General features: G+C 32.3%; 1 protein-coding gene across 1 annotated transcript in view; it reads right to left on the bottom strand.

The window, feature by feature from the left end:
* LOC149480569 (uncharacterized) overlaps positions 1-5675 on the bottom strand; it is a 91586-nt gene extending 85911 nt beyond the window's left edge. Inside the window, exon 1 of the mRNA XM_089706855.1 lies at positions 5610-5675. Within this exon, the coding sequence (XP_089562981.1) occupies positions 5610-5630 (21 nt within the window). The 5' untranslated portion in view covers positions 5631-5675. The remainder of the gene's footprint in view (positions 1-5609) is intronic.
* Positions 5676-21441: the final 15766 nt, after the last annotated feature.

Here is a 21441-nt window from a genome sequence, read left to right as displayed (position 1 = left end):
AAACTGTAAGATCAAAGAATAGCCGCAATTAAAGGAACCTGACGTATCTAATTTAAGGATGGGTCAAATTTGAAAAGGGTCAAAGTTTGGTACATACAGAGGGTTAGTGTGTTAATGTGTTGTAACTTATAAATCACAATTTGTAATGGGTAAGGGTCAAATTAGGATTCCGTTGTTTTATATACAAAAAAAAAAAAAAAGATATTTTACCGCTACGCCAAAAGCGAAGAAGTCTAATTAATTATTTGCATGTACGTCTTTGTTATTTATATTTTCTCTATCAATGTTAATATAAATAATAAGTCAACGATGTGTTCTTAAATAAAGTAACATCAGAATAAAAAACTTTTAATGCCACTTTCTTTGTATTTGACTAATTTAACATGAATGCGATCAGACCGCCATCAGTTCAATGCTTTCGTGAACTTCGCATGAATAAAATAACAGACGATTTCACTATTTACACCTGCTTGCATCTGCCGCAATAGAAATTTGCCTCGCCCCTATTGTAACCGATTCTCTATTCAGACGACAACTAACCGACAAATATAACAAAAAGTTAGTCTTTGGTGCAGGAAGGAAGCATGATTCCACGGTGCTACCTAGACGTCTCTGTAAAGTTTCACAAAGCGACAATACCGCAGTATCGCCGTGCCAAGATATTATGAAGGACTGAGTAACATTCAGCGGGCATTGGGACACTTTGCACAAAGTTACGAAGCAATAAAACAGTGACAATTTTCTCTTTCTGCAAAATATCTAGAAATACTTCTGTTACGGTGCAACGAAGTTTTTTCGCAGCGCTTGCCAATGGAGTTCCGAAGATAGTTTCAAAACATTTGCAACATTTAATAAAGCGAGAGTACAGCGTATTGTTTTTTTAAGAACTTGTTAGATTTCTTTTCTCACCGTGTTTGTGTGTTTTTATCATTGAACCTTGAAGTGTATAACTAAGCTTATTTAATACACAGCTCATGTGTAACTTTTTTATTAGTGGAATATTCTATCTACAGGATGCATTCATAGAGAAAATATAATAAAAAGGCCGAATACAGTCCAATTAAGATAATAAAATAAGAATTACAGAATTATAAAGTCATTAAATTGGATTCACATTTCATTACATTCGCACAAAATGTTAACTTGTCTTGTCACGTCGCAGACTAACAAAGATACATATTTCAGATTAGAGAAGTTAGGGGATTGAGGCATTTAACTTTAGTGTGCAAACAATATATTCGTACGATTCTGAGACATAACGCGTAAAATAGTATAATTTTCACAGAGATTATAGCACTACATCACAGAGCCACACAAATTGTGTCGGAGAACGTGACGTGGGTCGGAATCGACCCTCTATATGTGAGCGTTAAACCATAGCAAGCCTCCATTAATAATTTAGGTTAAACCTCTGCGCTGTTACTGTAAACTGTGTCAGTGCTAGAAAACGATTTTACTCTATCATTTTTTTGCGGATAGAACGGGATGAATGTTTAATTCATACTAAAAGTTAGACAAAAATTCAACTTTTTGCTTGATCACTTCTTTTTTATCTGATAAAGTCCATCAGCGTAGCAAACACTACATTATGTATGTCATTTTAATTTCAGTGCAATATTTTACGAAGTTTAAATTTTCCTTGGTATTAAACATAAAATGTTCTTTAATTTGTTATTTTTACATATTTGTAACTACTAATCTAGTAATATTTATTTTATATACTTTTAAACAAATAAATATATTGATGACTAGATATGTCTCTGGATTTAATTTAGCTATGACTAAATACTGTAATAAATATCTATTTTAGGATCATAAACAGAATTATTCTAATGAGCTCATTAAATAAATTATAGTATGTTTAAAGCTTACACTTTATAAGAAAATTGTCACTATTATTATAACTTTATTACTTTCAGTCTAACGCTTTTATTTAATTTACTTTACAGACTTCATCAAAGTCGGCTTCTTTTACGTGTAAACTAAAAAAAATGTGAAATTACTTTTTTCGTAAGATAATACTGTCATTGTCATATTGGTTCTAATTAAATGGGATCACGATTATTATTGACCTTATAAAGAATTTAATTAGCGTGCCCGAATCAAGGAATCATGTGAAATGAGATAGCTACTTAGAAAGCGAACTCCGACGTAATTAAATTGAAAACAGGTGGGAGCTACGCAAAATGAATCAAAATTAATCTGAAGCAATTTGACAGGACCATGTCGTCAACTTGAAGCATAGTATTAATTAAAAGGCAATGTTTTTAATTAAATAAATTATAAACATAACAAATAATTCCAAAACAGCGCTTTCGCTAATTGATAAAGTTTAGTCAAAGCTTCCTATTTCATATAATTCTGTTTACTTTTTATAATTAGAGCGGATTCCGTTAAATCCCTAGTCTCTTATGATTATTTATCTGAAAAATATACAAATACATTCAATCGTAATTTCTTATAAGTAGGAACAAAAACATTTTTTACACAAAATAAAATTCCCACTATAATTTACAAGAATTACAAACAAATGTTGAGACTACGATCACTGAAAGTAAATATTTTTAATTGCTTAGCCGAAAATCTTTGTTGACATCGAACAACAGTACTAACATCCCAGTCCTCGCGAGGGGCGAAACTTTGCTTGTTATCAGAAAAATATCGACTCATAATATATCTAGAGCCTTTATAGAAAAAGTTTCGAGGACTGCACACGGTTTAGTCCTGAATCATGACTTGGGACGCTCTTTTCTATGACAAACTTTAACCGGGAATGTAATTCAAGTGCTGTAGATCACTTTTAACGTAAATGGTATTATTTCGATACATCAATCTTTATCGAATACATGTAGGCAGTAGGACTTAATAACATTGGATTTGTTGACCACCGTAAGGCCCGATCGGGGCGCGACACAATAGATTTTCTATTGTGTCTGTGATTCCGAGGACTGATGGATTAAAGCGTTTAATTAAAGAAGTTATAAGTTTCCCACTTGTGTGAACGCTCACTACCATTCTTGTTCGTATCCAAAGATCCTATCAATTTACCTTATTAAGAAGTTTTCTTAATAATTAATTAACTAATTAGTCAAGTACAAACAGGAAATTAAGAATTTCGTGTCTGAGTTCGGAACACGAAATGTAGTAAGAAAAAATATAATGAACAGAATTTTGATTACAGACGTGGGGAATTAAATTATTAAAGGGACGATAAAATTGTAAGCCTTGTTTACACTGACTTCAAAAGTGACTTATAGACGTTAGCAGTGTCCTGCGGGTCTTGAGTCCCTCTTTGTACCTAATAGAGATTTATTGTAAAAGTTTTTCAGTTAAGATTTTTTATAGCTAGTACATTTCCATCAAATTTTAATTTTTACGATACATATAGCTTATACGTTTTTTCAAAATTCTTATGCACATTTTTATGCTAATATCTAAGTGACATTCCATTTTCACAATGAAAAAAAATTAATAATTTGGTTTTTGTTTCTTTTTGTGTTTTCCTATATAAAAACTAAAAATTCTGTAATATCATAGTTTTTCCAAAAAAACAAAATAAAATCAGTAAAAAGGTACACAAGAAAGTTTAAAGGCGCCGCGTGATTGAGGTTGACAGCTCGTTATTGGCTATTTTCAAAGCTCGTCGCCACGGCAGTTGAATACGAAATACCAAGTGAGCCCTTCGTCAAACCTTAATAACATAAAAGAATGCCGAATCAGGGCACGCCGAATAATGAAAGCTAGGCATAAGAAACTTTACGGTTTGCGCCAAGTCCCTAGTTTATAAACATTATTTTGTTCATCGTGTACGAATGACGTATACGCGTCTTGGTTTTCTTTTTTATGCCGAAAGTTTTTATTACAAGTTGCTCTCGTTTCATGGCCAAATTACACGCCCAACATCAGACTATCTTGGTGTAGTCTCAGCAGTAGTATATGGGTAAATACATAATAATAATCAACACATAAAAATCGTTTTAGAAGTAAATTTTAACATTTAGAAATATATCCAAAATTAAAATATTAACACAAAAAATTATAGTAACATGTCCCATTTATGTTTTAAAAATGACTTATGTATTTATACAATTCATTCTATATGTTATCTTTTCCCAAAAGTATTTTTCTTTGTAGTAAAAGTGAGTTACGACGGACGGACATCAATTGTTTTTTCTGTGGAATATGAAACGGCAAGGAATAAAAAGTTGATTTATATTGCGTTGTGTCTGTTTTGTTACTTATGCTAATGTGAAGATAATGTTTTCCTTAAATTAAATTACAGCCTTTATTACAATTGTGTAGAATGGGCAGTTTATAATAAATATATTTTGAGATATCATGAAGATATTTAGTGACTTTGATTGTCAATAGCTGTATGAAAACCTTCAATTTTTCCTTAGCTATAGCTGGTACACATGTTGGCAAAGATGGTTATGTTTTTTTTGTAACGCCTTAAGGGTTAAACTATTTATCGAGGAAGAGATAAATCTAAATACTTATTTAAGTATCGCGTGATTTACTGTAAAGTTCTTTTCAGTTGACCAAACTGATATCTAACCATCTCCGAAATACAGGAAACCACATCTGCATCATGATATACGGAAACAGCATCAGATATTAAAACTTGATGCGATTTGGAAAGCGTCCATTGTGAACATTGGATAGCCCGCTAGCGCCATTATCAAACCAATCTTGTTTGACACCCATACTCTCTTAACACTTCCAACATTCCGATACTAAATTGAAAAGTGCTGAGAGCCAGATAGGTCTTCATTCACTGGTTCAGTATTTTGTGATAAGCCAACTCGCTGTTACCTCAATGGCCAGTTAAACTCTAGTGGAATATGACTAAAAAGTGGATTTTAGTATAAAATGTATTTATTATTTGGACGATATGATAACAGCTGTCGCTAATATCCGTTTTTATACTTTTTATTGCTCATCAGCTTAGGCCTACGCACATAACTGGGATATTAATGGATTGCTCTAAAATCGTTTGGTATGAAAATTTAGTTAAATATTATGTAGATTTTTTATGAATACTTTCACAGATAACGTTATAGATACTTGTACTTTTATTAAAATAGGTTTTTATATCAACATTTGATTTAAGATAAGTAAATTATGAATAATTTCAGTTAGAACAAAATATTACAAACAATATATAACATTATGATATTCCCATTATCTGTAATTTTAACCAATCTATGATTCGCTAAATAAAAACTAATCAAAGATGCATTAAGTTTTACCCCAAACTAGCCAATTTGTAACAGATTGACGAGCGTCAACTTTGAACCTATATGTAGGTACAGGTATTCTAGCCAGGTTCAGCTCGTTACGGTTAATGCTCACATAACTGCAAACGATACAGAGGGTAGCAGACATCAGGCCAATTAGCGAAATATATAATGACGTAGGCTTCATTCAAGATCGCGCCCGTCTTTCCATGCGATTTAATGTTCTGTTTACGAGTGTATCATTTGCCGAGCTTTGCCTTTACAATGCACATGTAGAAAATTATATTGCACTTTTTATATCGCCTTAAATTAACATGTGCCAAAAGAATATTGTGTATTTTATTAACTTTATCGACTTGCTATTCTTACCGAATTAACAGCAGTCATCATAGCACGAGAGTCGCCGCTCCATCAGTGTTATCGCCGGCCCATTCTGCAACAAACAAATCGCTCATTAGTTAATGACTTTTGCTTTATAAATAGTCGTGAAACATCCGTCATGTACTTAAATGGCCGTCCATCCTCTACGAGCGTCGTTAACGTCACTCGTAAATTGAATCAGTCCAAAAGTAATATCGTAAATGCTTCTGAAAGCGGGTCGGCCTTGTTGACATCTCGTGCCTGCTGACTCAATGCAGTCTCCGGCGACGATCACCCTAAAGATCAAGATGGAAATGAAATATTTTGAAGCGTAATATCCACCTTATGACCGCAGCTTAAGATTGCGAATGAACTGCGTATCGCGGCAATAAGATACGTTTGCGACAAATAGAATAGCTGCGTTCACAGTCAGTAGGGCAAACATCCAAGTCCATTAATAAAATTGAACCAGACGGACATTCTGTGGCACAATATGTGCACGTGTGAGAATAAATAAAGTCGATGGAATGCCGGAATACCATGCAGAGCCAGTGCCGGAGGACTTTTGTCATGTTTTATAGTATTCTGGCACAAAAGTCTAGCGCATTGCACGTTAGAGGGCCGCGAACCGCAACAAGCCTCATAAACGAACGGAAGTACTTTCCGTACGTTCCGTACACATTATTAATGCCACAACTTTAGTACGTATTAAAATTATTATTCATAGGGACATGAATGAAAATTTTCCGTTGCCACTTATGTCTATATTCAAGTACACATCATTTATCATTATTATTTATGTATCCGTCTCTTAGTATATAAATACAATTCAGAGTTTCTATTCATTGGTATCTATACTTCTACTTTACCCACACATATAGATATAACGAATAATAAAACAAGTATTTTAAAGAACAGTGCAATAAAATTGTAGTTAAATGATCAAAGCCATTATCGAAGACCTTATGATACTCATAAAAAAAATATTCCAGTTCTCTATTTAGATCAGAGTCGTTTAATCTATTTATGCTTATAAAATTTCATAAATATTGTAACATATACGTATATAATATCTTTGTATAATATACGCTACTTGCCAATTTCTTGGTTTTTTTTTTCTCTATTGGTACGAAATTGGCATTCACTTAGTGTCATCACCGATAGAATTTGTAATTAATAAATAAAAGAAACATTGAAGATTTCATTTGAAATCCGTCTTAACTTTAGAAACGTATACAAATAATGGATTAAATTTAAATGCAACTGCAGCTATTTTGTAAAACAGAGCACCTGGCGCGCGACGCATAAAAAAATATTAACACATCAAAACAAAGACAAAACGTCGGCCGTTATGGAGGCGCTTTCCTCATTTTTATCACTTTCCACGAAAAACTTTAATAAAATGGAGACAGGACGGCGCAGGTGAGATATTACATTTTTATGTAGAGGTTATTTTTAATATTTTAGCCTTGTGAAATAAGAAGAGTGCGGGGTGCTACGCCATCACGTTGACAAGTTACCGTAATTAGTGCTTCCCCTCACTTTATGACGCTCATATATAAGATAATAATGTCTGTTATAAAAGCTAACGCCATCGTTCATAAGCACGGCCTGGAGATTTATAAAAATATTAAATTAATAAAGGTGCCGCCGTGCCAGACGGACAGCTCAATATGTATATTTGGGAACGCCGACTTAAAGTATGTTCTTATACTGTAATATTAAACAAACTCTGTACACAATATGGGTACTATTTATTTTGATTAATGTTTTAAGTAATAATTTAACTTATAGTAGAGCCATTTTAATAGGCAACATTTGACAGTTCAACAAAATTCAAAAACGTAACCTAGTAACGACGACATAGAATAACATGATATTTCGTTTTGTTAGAACTGCACATTTGCTAAACTTTTTTCAATTACGATTATATATTTATAATAATAATGACCGATACAAGAAATTTTAAGATTTAATTTTACTGATAAACCATTCTAAACATAATAAACAATTTCTGAATTGAAGAACTGACGTCGCTACAATTTTGTGTCAATAAACCTTTTTTCTTTTTAAATACCAGAGACGTTACTCTAAAAATCGAAATCTGAAATCTAGAATCGAATGCATTGATTACTTGTGAATAAAAATCATCATAAATTAATAAATTCGATTGACAAATGTTTCAAATCCGTATCGATTAATTCACTTTAATCGATATTTTTAAGCAGGTTACCTCTCTTCGAAGATAAAATTGATAGACGTCAAATGTTGCCTATTAAATTGGCTCAACTATAGTAAATTTTTCATTATATTATGTACCAGATAATGTAAATTTACTCGTGTACTATTAGCTCTACGTAAAGTTTCCAATTCCAAAACAAAATATTCTTTAAATCTAGAAGGAATTATTGTGTTTCACTTCTGTATGTTTCTTAAAAAAACTGAATACTCGTGCCACATTCATAAAAATCACAAAAGTTATCAATGATAGTTCGGTCCGTAGTGGGTCCGTATAATAATATTCTTTCACAAATATAAAATATTCATACTCCAGATGTTAAGAATCCTAAATATATCCATTTATTTTGGAAAAGATTTTATTTTCTTTTAACAGTGACATAATAGACAAAAGAGAAGCATCCGCGGATTGGCCGGGGCAAATGGCCAAACCATTAATAAAATTGAATTACTCTCTTATTTATTGGACGACAACACACTTCTCCGAATACGATGATTTATTATTTACATTTTATTAAAGAAGGCGCCTAGTACTTAAGGCTCTCTTTAAACTTCAAAAGACGTTAGTAATATAAAATATAATTAAACATTATGATTTACTTTTACGATTTCATCATGGATGCATTATTTACTTATTGTTTTATTTATCATTGTTATTTTTATGCGTATCTCATAAAATATTAAACAAGAGAAAAAGGTGATTGAAAATCAGTCCTTCAATTATTATATAATGACTTGTATAATGATAACATACTAATTATTACCATTACATAAAATTTTCAATTCGTACACGTGTCTTAAATCAACTTGAACAAGCGTTAATTGATGTCATAATACGTTGCGTATCATTTGCGTCAAACGAAGCGTTCAAAATGTTAAGAGTGCTTATCTTTTTGTATCGAAAAATTAACGAAGCTTTTAATAACCGTATGATTGATTTTTCACGATTACTTCAATTGTTATTACTACTTATAAGGCTCGACGCATTGCATAAGTTCGCTGTACAATACTGAAACACACGTGTATTCAAAGTGTGTTCGTATGCAAAGAGCAATGTATCGCTGCAAATTCAAAGTACCGTTATTCCGTAGGTTCTCTGACGAAGGCATTATTTACGCTGTTACGCTCACGTACTGACATAAAAGTTCTCATTACGGGGGAAGGTCGGGGCTAGAGAGCGCGTCAATGGGAGTCTGCAGGAGACCTGTTTATTTCACAATAAAACACACTTTTACGACTAACGTTGCGCCATTCCGTACGCACGAGATGCGTAAAACTTTTCACTCTTTCCTTCTATGGTACACTTACGCTGAGTCATTCAGCTTTCGTTGTTGTAACGATTGAAAAACGTTTTATTAGGTCGCGTCTTTATACTTTAGATGTATAAACTTTTAAACGTTTAAGAGCTTTATTCTGAATGTAGAAACCTGTTGGATAATATGGATACAATATATTATGTCGGTTTCACTCATGAAGTCATGTTGTTGTTCATTTATTAAATGCGGAACTCTAGGGAATTCAGCTCTCTTGTAGAGAATTGTAAAGCATAATCTGTTGATTTATATTATGTGAAATATACAAAAATCATAAAAGATCGGATATGAATACGCTCGTGGAACTGATATTATTATATCCGATTACTATCTGCGAATTTCAGTGGAATGGAAACACTAATTGGCATATTACGGACATAATCCTTTGAGCAATGTTAACTTATATGTAAAGCAAAACGAGGAGCCATTTAATACCCCTCTATATCTATACTATATATAATATTATAAAGAGGAAAGGTTTGATTTTTTGTTTGTTTGTTTGTATGAATTGAATAGGCTCCGAAACTACTTGGCAGATTTGAAAAATTCTTTCACTGTTGGAAAGCTACATCATTTCTGAGTGACATAGGCTAGGTTTTATCCCGGAAATCCCACGGGAACGGGAACTATGCGGGTTTTTTTTGAAAACGCGGGCGAAGCCGCAGGCGGAAAGCTAGTACTTTATAAACATGATATTTATTTGTTTATTGAATACGGAAAACATGACGCAAGTTAATTGTAATTTAACCTCGAAGAATCTATCAAATACACAAAGAATTTAGAAAATGCTTGTCAAAGATAACACGTTCAAAAATAATAAAAAAAAACAATAATAAACTTCATTTTTACACTCACATAGCCACTTACTTGTTTTTTTATTATCATTCAAATATAGAAAAACAAACAGTACATAAATAATAAATTATATATGAACACTAAGAAGATCAAAGCCTCATCGCAATATAATTCTTTCGTACATAATTCTATCCTCCGTTTTGTTTTCGTTTGACAACAAATCTCGGATATCTGCGTTCGGGTGGTGTCGTGAGATAATTAACAACACGGAGGTTTGGGGCGGGGGCCTCCCTAAGCCTTCGACTGAACGTGATTTCTACAGGTGAAGGAACGCTTTTTGCACGACTAAGATTTCTCTCATCGTTACGGAATCCGCGTGAAACTCAGCGTTATGTTCCAATGACGTGGCACATCGTATTTCTCTCATTACCGAATATCTGGTTTTGTGATGGAGCTTAAAAAGAGAGCTTTATGTCTGTCTAGATGAATATTAAATAGGCTTTCAAGGTGGAAATCTTAATAAAAGTATAGATTTTGTGATTATTTCAAATTCATTGAAAATATAATTCAGGAACGTTTGTGATGGTGCTAGAACGAGCCGAATATTAGCCGTTAAATTTACTATTTCTATTTACATATTCTGATGTATCTTAAAGGCAACTATGTAGATGAAGGATATGTTATATGTAGGCATCCTTGTACATATTATATGATTTGTTCACATATATATTACTAATAAATATTTTATTTAATCCTTCTGTAAAATTATATATTTTATCAAATCTTTGGTACTGCCAGTTTTAGTAAAAAATATTATACATTAAAAAAAAGTTCTCTATCTCGTTTTGAAAATGCTGTATTCAAATAATTAAACTATTAGGCAGCAATAATAAGATTGCTGTACAAAATAAAACCATAATTACTGAAGAATTAAGGCAAATCGAGCGCCAACGACAATGTGCCTAAAATATTTTCACAATTCGACGTCACGTTGACGTGATCTACATTCCGTAGTTTCTCTTTCCGTAGCAACGCTTCCTAACTATTTAAAAATATGACTAATTCTAAAATTCTTTGTCATCTCACGTGGCTAACCACGAATTTCCATTTGATGTACAGTTAATATAAAATTCACATAATGTTCACTGACTTTAATTGATAGATTAGATTTGATCGAGCCTTGGCCGGTCAGACATATTTGTAAAACAGAGATGCAACATAGAGACACAGAATTATTTTCATTTTATCATAATTAGAAACAGAATTATATGTTAATTTGTTAAATGTAAAGAAAAGAAAACTGGAATTGTATTTGGTACCGCTTTGAAATCATCCGAAACTGTACGAAAGTTTGTCTCACAAGCTTTGCCTCGTGCCTACGTCGTGAGGATATTTTTTATCGTTACGTTGTTTTTGTAACATGTCGTATTGTTGAAGTGAGCCAAGAATGTAATCCATTTATTTACGAGCGATGTATCAACATGTAACACGTAGTCTTATAGTTCGATGTTTGCTGACGATTTTGTTTTTTCGTCATCGATTAGGTTTTATCGGTTATTCCTTCTTTTGTTTTAGACTTAAATGTTTTACTTACATGTTTTTTTTTTAATTAATAATGCTGTCGATATTCCTAATATTGTACACATAATTATAAAAAAATAAAATGGCTACTGCAAAAGCCTTTAATTAAATATTATGCTATTTATTAATTAGTTTTTTCTAAGTTAAAATCTCTACATCTTAAATATGTTTAATCGAAACAACTAGTATTAAATAATAGGTAATATGTACTTACAAAATATATTTGTAGTGTGTAGTTTGTTTCTAACAGAATGAATCGAGGTCCTTTTAGGAGATTTTCATAAAACCCGAGTTTAATAGTAATAAAATTTGTATCAAGCTTAAATCTTGTTAAACTTCGACATAATTTTCAGGTCATGGCAGTTCATTTAAATATCATAAACAATTTATTTAGCTTGATATTTTCTATATAATAAAAACGAATAAACAAAGTTGCTAAGCGTAAAACTGGAGAACAGCTCGACCAATCCGGCTAATTCTTTTTTACACACTTTTTGAGGCAGAGTGGAAGATTCTTATGCAGTGAAACCACAAAAAGGGATAATAGGATAGAGCGTAGTTATAGTTAACGTAAAAAAAAGACGGGTTGCACTCCGGGAGTGCCGGCAGAAGTGAAAACTTGATTATTAACGTTGAGCATGTTTGATATCCATCCGTCTTAAGCTTTTTCGATCAGGTCACGTGTCCTGACGCGAGTTTAAGATTTTATACCCATTACAGAAAAAGTGCTCAACGCCGCTAAAGAAGTTTTCACTTCAAAAATATTTTAATAGTCCAAATAAAACAAAAACCCACTTTCAACAACATCATATTCACGCCATAACAAAGAAAGAGATCAGGAACATGTGTGCAGTTAGCAATTAATAAGCAAAATCATAAACTATATTATTATATTATATCGTAGAGCAGCAAGTGTAGGTATATCTAATAAAAATGCAAGAGCTACACTCCTATGCTTCTTAGTTTAATTTATGAAAATTTTCTAAAATAAATAAAACATTGCTAACATATTTATATACCTAAAAGCAGAATCAAACTAACCAAAACGCAATCCAAGCATAAAGAAAACACTTTCCAAATGAAATAAATACGTTATCTCCCAATGTTTTGCAGGTGATCTCAGCAAATACAAGAAATAAAGTTGTAAGTAGTTTAGCACATAAGATTAATTCGACGGTCTCACGTTGTACCTCTAAACATTTCAATGGACCAGAAACACATTGAGCTCTAAGGAGATTAACAATTTATTCAGTCCTGAGGACACGTTTTCGCAATATTTCGGTTTGTATATATAGTTTTTAAATACATTATATAGTAGCACTGATCCTTGTCTCTTTTGGTGTGTAGTAAATAAGTTTTATTACAATTTTACTTGTTGAAGTAAATGTGAACCATTGAATAGATTTCATATCTATTTCGATGTTAAATTTTTGTGTAGAAATATAGGACTGTATTTAGAGTCTTTCTAAACTGACAAAAAGTATCTAGATGATACGTGTCACGTAGGTGCTCAAAAATTAGTATTTTATAAATGAATGTTATAAATGCAATATATAAACGCATTCAAAAGTAACAGCAAAAGTAACGCAGTAAAAATAACCGCATTCTTTGATAACATAATCAGGTACAATTATTTGTTACCAAAACTAGGTTTATTTTAAGTTCCGTACACACCTCATAAACCGATTACACATGAGGCAAATAGCAATTAACCATTAATTTATGTGAAGACATTGTGGGTGATCGGTTTGAAAGGGTTAACTAATACATACCTATCAAGTACAATTTAATGAGTTTAGACCTCCCTGTGTTTACCCTTCTCATTGTTTATGTCAATAATACTTGTAATACACGCATACACAGCAATATGTCAAGCTTAGTCACCAAAATATGAAATACAACCGTCATCGTAGGCGGAATTAATATTGGAACATACTGTAGTATTATAGGTACTCTAGCGTAATTGGATATGGATAATGTTGGGGATAATAGCTTTGAACATAAGATCCTTCCCATCTACGATGTACGCATGCATATTATATTGTGATTCTGAGCTTTTTTAGGGTCTTCTACTCATGTATTATATGTGAGACTATGTTGTTCAAGTATAGGTAGTTGGAATTATTAGAAGGTCTAGGAGAAAAAAGGTGTCTACCATCTGTCTACTAATAAATAAATAAAAATAATAGTAAAGCCTCATTGAGATAATATTACTACGTATGGAGGAGACACCACGAACAAAATCTGTGCGCCATTTTTTTGCTCTAACTAAGTAGCTCTAAGTTTTAAAAATTATTATCTAGTTAGGTACTTACCGATGAAAAGTTATGTTAGTCACTTTTCCGTATTATTTGTATTATTTATGAAATATCGTAACACACACGAAGGCATATTTGATGCGTTTCACTTTAAAACAAATAAAAAATGAGCGTGCAGTTAAGCCATATGGCTTATGTTGAGCAGAACATAAGTGATGTAGGCGGTGTCGTCTCCATATGTATACCTATCTCAATGTAAAGCCTTTAAATTTTTGTTATGTTTTGAAATCGAAATACATAATTTAGATACCATAATATGGTTTATCGAACTCCAGTCAAGCCAGTCAACATCGTAACAAATACACCTATAGATGTCTTGATCAATTGGGATGTTTTTCTTTCTTATATAAGTTTATTAAAAAGGAAAATCGTGTAAGTGTTGACAAAATTTGTCAGCCATCAAATTAGTCTTAACATAGTATTCAAAACAACTGTTCTTATTGCATTATACAATTTACATACGTATTAATAAAGTACTATTATCTCGTGCAACGAAAGATTTATCTAAAAATTCCGGCACCAAGTGCCATTAACATCATCCAAAAACGATCCTAATTCCTACCACAACTACGGGTATCTACAATCAAAACTGAGTCTCGATTGAAGATGAAAGAGATTTTAGTACGCAGTCAGCAGTTTGCCGGAACTCGTAAAGCGGTGCCTCCGCTAGATTGTAGTCACCGAGTTAGTACCGCTGACCCAGCAAATATATTTTGCCGTTCCACTAGTTTCAATCGCCTGAAGCGTTGAGCTTTGAGTTCGATACATCAGTAAGTTGTTTTGGGTGTTTCGAGAAAGGATGGAATTGCGGAGTGGTTTGGCGAAATTTTTTAAACTTTATTCAATATTTGTCTGTAAATGTGTTCCACTTTTGAAAGCTTTCATTTGTTTTATTATTTTCGGTTTCTATGAACTTTGTAAATACATAATTTCTTTGCTTATATAATTAATTAGATGATTATGTAGATGATTATGTTCGTATTAGTATTGTTATGTTGGTATATTATTGCCAATAATAAATGACTAATGATTATTTTGCGAAGCTTATAAAATTCATTGAATTATCTATTTATCAACTCCTTCCTCTTGACCGCATCCAACGTCGAGCAGCTCGAATTGTCGATGACCGTAGTAGCTTTCCGATAGGCTCGATCCTCTGTCAGTGCGAAGAGGCGTTGCGTCTCTCTGTATACTGTACAGAATGTACTATGGGGAGTGCTCTGAGGAATTGTTCCACCTTCTACCTACAGCCGCACAGTTCCACCACCGGACCACTCGCCGTAAAAACCAGTTCCATTGATACAAATTATTTTTATCTATAGTCAAATACAACTAATTAAAATGTAACTAAAAGATAAGCTTACATCATTATCAAACTCTATCCCAAACGTACAGCGTACTATTCCAAAATACCTACTGTAGGTACATCATAAAAGATCACCTAACAATCACTAAAGATCACGATGCCAATTAATTTGTTTCAAAGTACTGACCATTTCCAATTTATTTGAACATAAAAAATAACGTCCGTAAAAGGAAAACCTTATTAATTAACGAGTTCTATCCTCGGCGGGTTGAAAGTTCGCAACTACCCCGGAACAAATGGCTTGACCCGTATCACCTGAATGCGTTCACAACTAATCCATCGAAGTTACGTTTCATTACAAGTTTCTGTTTGGCTTTTTAAAAGTCAAAGCCAACTTTTAATCCGCCAACGGTTGCCAATTAGAACAATGTATGAATTCTCTTTTGATATTTTAGGAATTTAGAATGTAGGTACAAAGAAAGGAATTAAGTTATTGTAACGAAAGATAAATCGTTTGTAAGATATATGAATATAACGTTTAATGGCAAACATAAATTGCATTCAGAAAATGGTATCTATATCTGAGCCTATAATATGATTGAGTTTAATTTAAAAATTACGCACGAATGGCAAAATCAAATATTAATCAAGTCACAAAATTTGCTTTTGAATTATGTATTTCGAATTGAATGTAGACATGAATTATGCAATTATATTATTTTCATTTTTAAGTAATATTCGCTCGGCATTCTTGATCGGACAAGTGTACCTGAATAAATCGTATCGCCCTTATGTTACTCATGAAAATATATTATATGCATTAGAAACTGAAGATATTTGATCGCCTCCTGCGATCGATCGACTAACTCTTCGATATAATATTGATAAGGCGGGTTTCCACAGAGCGGGCGGGCTCGCGACATTGGTCAGCCAAGTAAAATGACAGCACACGCCATTTTCCTTGGCCGACCCACGGCTACATAAACTTAGCACAGCAATTGTTCGCGAAGCTGCTCGCTCTATGGGGAGCTGCCTATTGACACGTGAACGTATTGCAAATGGTCCCCGATACGATTAAAAAAATTGATTAGGCAGTAAACAGCACGACGAGTCAACACCACAACAGGGAAACAGCTGTGAAACACATCTGCCCAATTTCTACAAGAAGGCATAGACTTCACTTTATAGAAAGATAATCAATTTGTTACGAGTTCACAATACATGAACACATAATATTGTTATTTAATGATCTGTTTTGGAAGCGTTTCAACACAGGAAGCGGCATGACGCCGATTGCATTACTAAGATTGCAACAGAAGTGACGTCAGAGAGCAACAGCATCTTACGTTAATGGAAATTTTCAGCTATTGTGGGATATGGTCTGGTCTTATACATGAATCAGTATATGTATTTTATGAAGGCCTTAATTCTTAATTGAGCTTCGTCCTATAGTTTTTAAATATTTTGGACTATAGTGGATAGATCTTTCTACAGCTGTTCTGTTCTACTCTACTGTTGTACATTATTATTTAATTTTAATTCTATAAATTGTTTTTCCATTAAATAAAGAATAAATGAGTATTATTATATCATTTAATCCTGAACATAATAAACTGGAATAGGTAAATAATTTAGAGTCATATTATGTATTTTATGTGCTTCACAAAAAGCCTAACGAGAACCCCAATTTAAATATCCATAAAGTAGCTAAATATCTGATAAAATATGTAATTGCCGTTCTGATTTATATAATGGTTAATAAATCACATGAATTATTTCGAATTTTATTTAAATATTAAACTTGGCGCAACCCCAACCATTGTTATCAAATTTACTAACATAAAACGGACATATAAATTACCTTAAACTTGTTTAAAATCAATTTTATTAGACGGGCGTCTAATAAACAAACATTTCCTTCATTATCTCTAGCAAATAAATACAATTCTTGAGATTTGACTTCTTCTTTAAATATATCTCTTTCACCTACAATCAATAACAATGGAATTACCTGATGGAATGACTTCGGGGATCATTCTATCTAGATATATACCTAGTAATTTCAGACTGTATAGAACATCAAAATTTTCGACTAAAATAGATCGAATTCTATGCACCATTACTATTTGCTACCAACTAATAAATTGTCAATTCTCACAGGATTGGAGACGTGCAATCTGTTGACATCAGGCTGTTCTGTGTTGTTACACTCTCGGTAGCTGTTTGTTGAGGGCAATGTGAGGACGGAGACGGCCTAAAGCGTCCCGAAGCAGTCCATATGCTAGATAAATAGTTATTCTCAGATGAGACAGACGATCTATTTGTAATGCAATTCAGGATAAAGGAATAGAAAGGATTTCTATCTTAATATCTTAATCTTAATCTTAATACTATTATAAAGGCGAAAGTTTGTAAGGATGTATGGATGTATGGATGTATGGATGTATGGATGTATGGATGTTTGTTACTCTTTCACGTAAAAACTACTGAACCGATTACAATGAAATTTAGCACACATATAGAGGGTAACTTGGATTAACACATAGGATAGGTTTTATCCCGGAAATCCCACGGGAACGGGAACTATGCGGGTTTTCCTTTGAAAACGCGGGCGAAGCCGCGGGCGGAAATCTAGTCACCAATAAATATGTGATACTTTAGAAGGAAGTGTAACAAGAGTAGAAGATATTGCAAGTCTAATTAAAAAATTCTAAAAAGAAATTGTAATAATTGTAGAATTACCACAAATGCATTACTCAGAACTCAGAAACTACGCATTAAAATAAACAATTTAATGAGTTTTTGGCTCTAGTTGTATGACACCATATTGGCATGGATGCGTAGATGACACAAAAACACATTCCAAGTAAACCCTTCCGACCGTTGTACCTACCAAAACATACACTGGAGTAGTGCCAGAGTGTAAATTATGAAAGTTATATCATTCAAAGGAATTCTCGTAATATAAGCTTGCACATGTCATCGGGAGAATATCAATAAATTTATGTTATTATTTAAGAGCTGCGACCACGTTTATGAATACACTTTTCGTTTTTCAATTACGAAGCGGTCCATTAAATATTGTTTAGTAGACGTATTCATGTTTTTTTTCTAAATTGGCATATCTGTTCATAATTTTTCTATTTCTCTTCATAAACACTAGCTGACAAGATACATAAATGTTCTTAAAAATATTCCTGTAAATATAATGTCGGTATCGAAATAGGGATGTAAAAGTGAGTGAGTCGAGTAAAAAAATAAATTATATTTTGAAATTCTTTGTAAAGTAATTAATATTCAAATTGCTTACAATTTAATTAAGCCTTGTACAGATTCACTTTTTCAACACTTTCACTTATTTTGGTTCTGTTTATATCAAGGGGTAATTAAAATTTAATTTTACTTGTAAAGCGAATTTAATTAATTCTATTGTTGGTAGAGTATTATGTTTCAAGGGTATGGACTTCTCCAGATTTACTGAAGACACACAAGAACAATTATTCTATTAATATTAAATTTTGGGATTCGTGACGTCAAATAATTGTCTTCTGATTTTTTTAAAGAAACGCGAAAGAAGGGTATACCGGTCATCGTTAATTGAGTATTTGAATAATAAAAAAATATTGATTATTTTTATGTATTTTAAAACTTTATTATTAATAATATTGATATTTAATGCAAAAATCTCCAAAAAAATATTTTTCAATTAATTATAAGCAATTAAAAATTGATGAAATTTAAATTAAAGTCACGTGACTATAAACGCGCCATGACTGGTCACGATAGATGTGACGTCAAAATGTTATAGTTGTCTACGTTTTTCTATCAACTGCAATGAGTGAAAACTAACATTATGACGTCACACGCGTTCGGGTGACGCTTCGGGAGTTGTCGGTGTGTTTTCGGTACTGGATTCAAAGACTAATTTTTATTTTGAAATAACTTTTGAATTATTGCAAAAAAAAAAATAAAAAAAAAACAGTTTTGTTATAAAACTAATATATAATCTTTCCATTTAGCACAAAAAAATTTTTTATTCAAATACTCAATTATATATTTAAATATAGCGTATAATTTACGATTGTATACATTAGCTTTTGTGTTTATTCCCGTCGGAATAATTCACTTATTTCAATAGATGTGTTGAAATTCACTATGATTAAGGATTCACTATGATTCCGGAAACAATTTATCAGTACACTTTTGAAGTGAAACTTCTTTTGGCGCATTGAGAGTAAAATTTCAAGGACACGTTATGGCAATACCATATTGCTAAAGAACACTTCTGACACGCGTGCTCGGCATTACACGCTTTTTTTTAATAAGTTATTTTTTACCCATTTTTTGTTTACTTCCAATGGTAACTGATAATGAGAGGGAAGTCTGTAGGGAAGTATAGGTATATTAATCTTGTGAAGATAGTGGATATGTCGTTGACCCATCTGTTGTCTATTTATTCCCTACCGAAGTGTCCACTGGAATGCGCCCCACACATCTGTCGCACTATATTTTACGAATTCATTCGATAAAAAGTAAGCTTTGTTTTATAGTTTTAATGTACGAATATAAAAAATGTTAATTTAAAAATATTAAGTTCTTATTATACGTGCAGGTAACAGGAACTCATGTCATTATTAATGGATTTCAACAATTTATTAATTAAATATTTTAAACAACATTTCAAGCTTCTTTGGTCTATTTTAAGCTATTTAAATACAAATAATGGTCCTTCAAAAATATAGCATTTTTGCGAATGTGTTTTTCGTCTTCGTTTTTTTACTAGTACCTCATTCAAAAACAATATATGTTCCAATATTTTTTCGTTGGCATTTGTACAAAAACCACGGTGAAACTTCCTCTGTTATGTTTTTAGTTTATTTTAATTTATACTCGAGGCTTGATTCATAACAGTTTTTTTATACAAAATTTATATTTGACACTACGTTAGAAATGGGATAAAAGTTTGAGATTTTAATGTGTTCTTTGTGTTACCATTTGAAAAATGATATTTAGATACCATTTTTCATTCATTGCTATATCTACATCAACTATACATTGACAAGGTGGTAACAAATTATATTGACATCCATACATACAATGTAATATTAAAGTAAACAATTGATGGTGAACCTTGTCTCAATGTTCGTCTGCCAAGTGCACCTATCGTACACAGAATCAATTCCAAATAATGACTGACAAATAGCTCCTATACTCCTCGCTGTTTCTTAATTATTTACGCATCATTATATTTGTAAACAATGAGTAGGAAGCAACATTGTGATTGTGATTACAATTTATAATTTCAATGTTACATTGTAGTCTATTTGTTTTGATTTGTGACGGCGCAACTAATTGGACTGTACCTGCGATAGCGACTATTCCTGATCTCAGTTCTGACTAATAGATGTATTTTAGAGTGACAGATGAACGTGTTTATAGCTTTAATGGATAGTATATATAAAGTGCGAGTCAACTTTATTTTATTTTAGAAACTTAGTCGTTAGGTACCAGACCTAATGGTCAAGCAACTTTACGAGCATACGTGACTAATGCTGGCAAGCGTTCGCTTCAAGGCAGTAATTGGGTAATTTATATGGAGGATATTAATTAAATATATGTTTACTAATTTTTTTATTATTATAACATCGGAATGTTGACACAAGACTATTAATAAAGACTCTACACGACCTCTACATTTGAGTCGATACCTTGTAATAAGTGGAAATCAAAGGAAATCAATTATCATCCTAGGTATCTTGAGATAATTTTATTTATTTATTTATTTATTAACACTTTATTGTGCTGGCATACAAATAAATTCTTAAAATTAAAACTTAAAACTAGTCCAGCACAGAACTGTGTGGAGTAATCACAGACATGTATCAAGATGTCTGTGGGAGTAATATTATTTCTGACTAAACATTGTAACAAGAGAACAGAACAAATCTAGAAACCTAGAAACTCACATAAAAGCTTTAATGGATCTCTGGACACTTAAATTCTTTTTAACTTATTTATTTAGAATATCATATTTTCATACCTATAAAAATGATAAATTCTTCACATGACATGACATGACCCTATGACATACATTTTTCCACTCTGCATAATCCGAGTACAGGCGTTCTACTGCGTACAACGTGGACTGAACAGTACGTGCTCTGCATTGCAGTTCCGATGTCCCGATACGATAGCTGACCCTTTGAATAGGCCCATAATTTAGCAATGGAGATACGAAATGACGGTCGCTCTTGAAATGGGTTATAATGCGCACGCTTCCATTGGTGGCT

This window comes from Colias philodice, chromosome 18 (assembly GCF_061535455.1).
Source record: "Colias philodice isolate Cphi_HAF_F1 chromosome 18, ilColPhil1 Martin Lab GWU primary, whole genome shotgun sequence".
Classification (NCBI taxonomy): Eukaryota; Metazoa; Arthropoda; class Insecta; order Lepidoptera; family Pieridae; genus Colias; species Colias philodice.
Note: the sequence above shows the minus strand (reverse complement) of the source record. Positions and strands in the feature narration are given on the sequence as shown.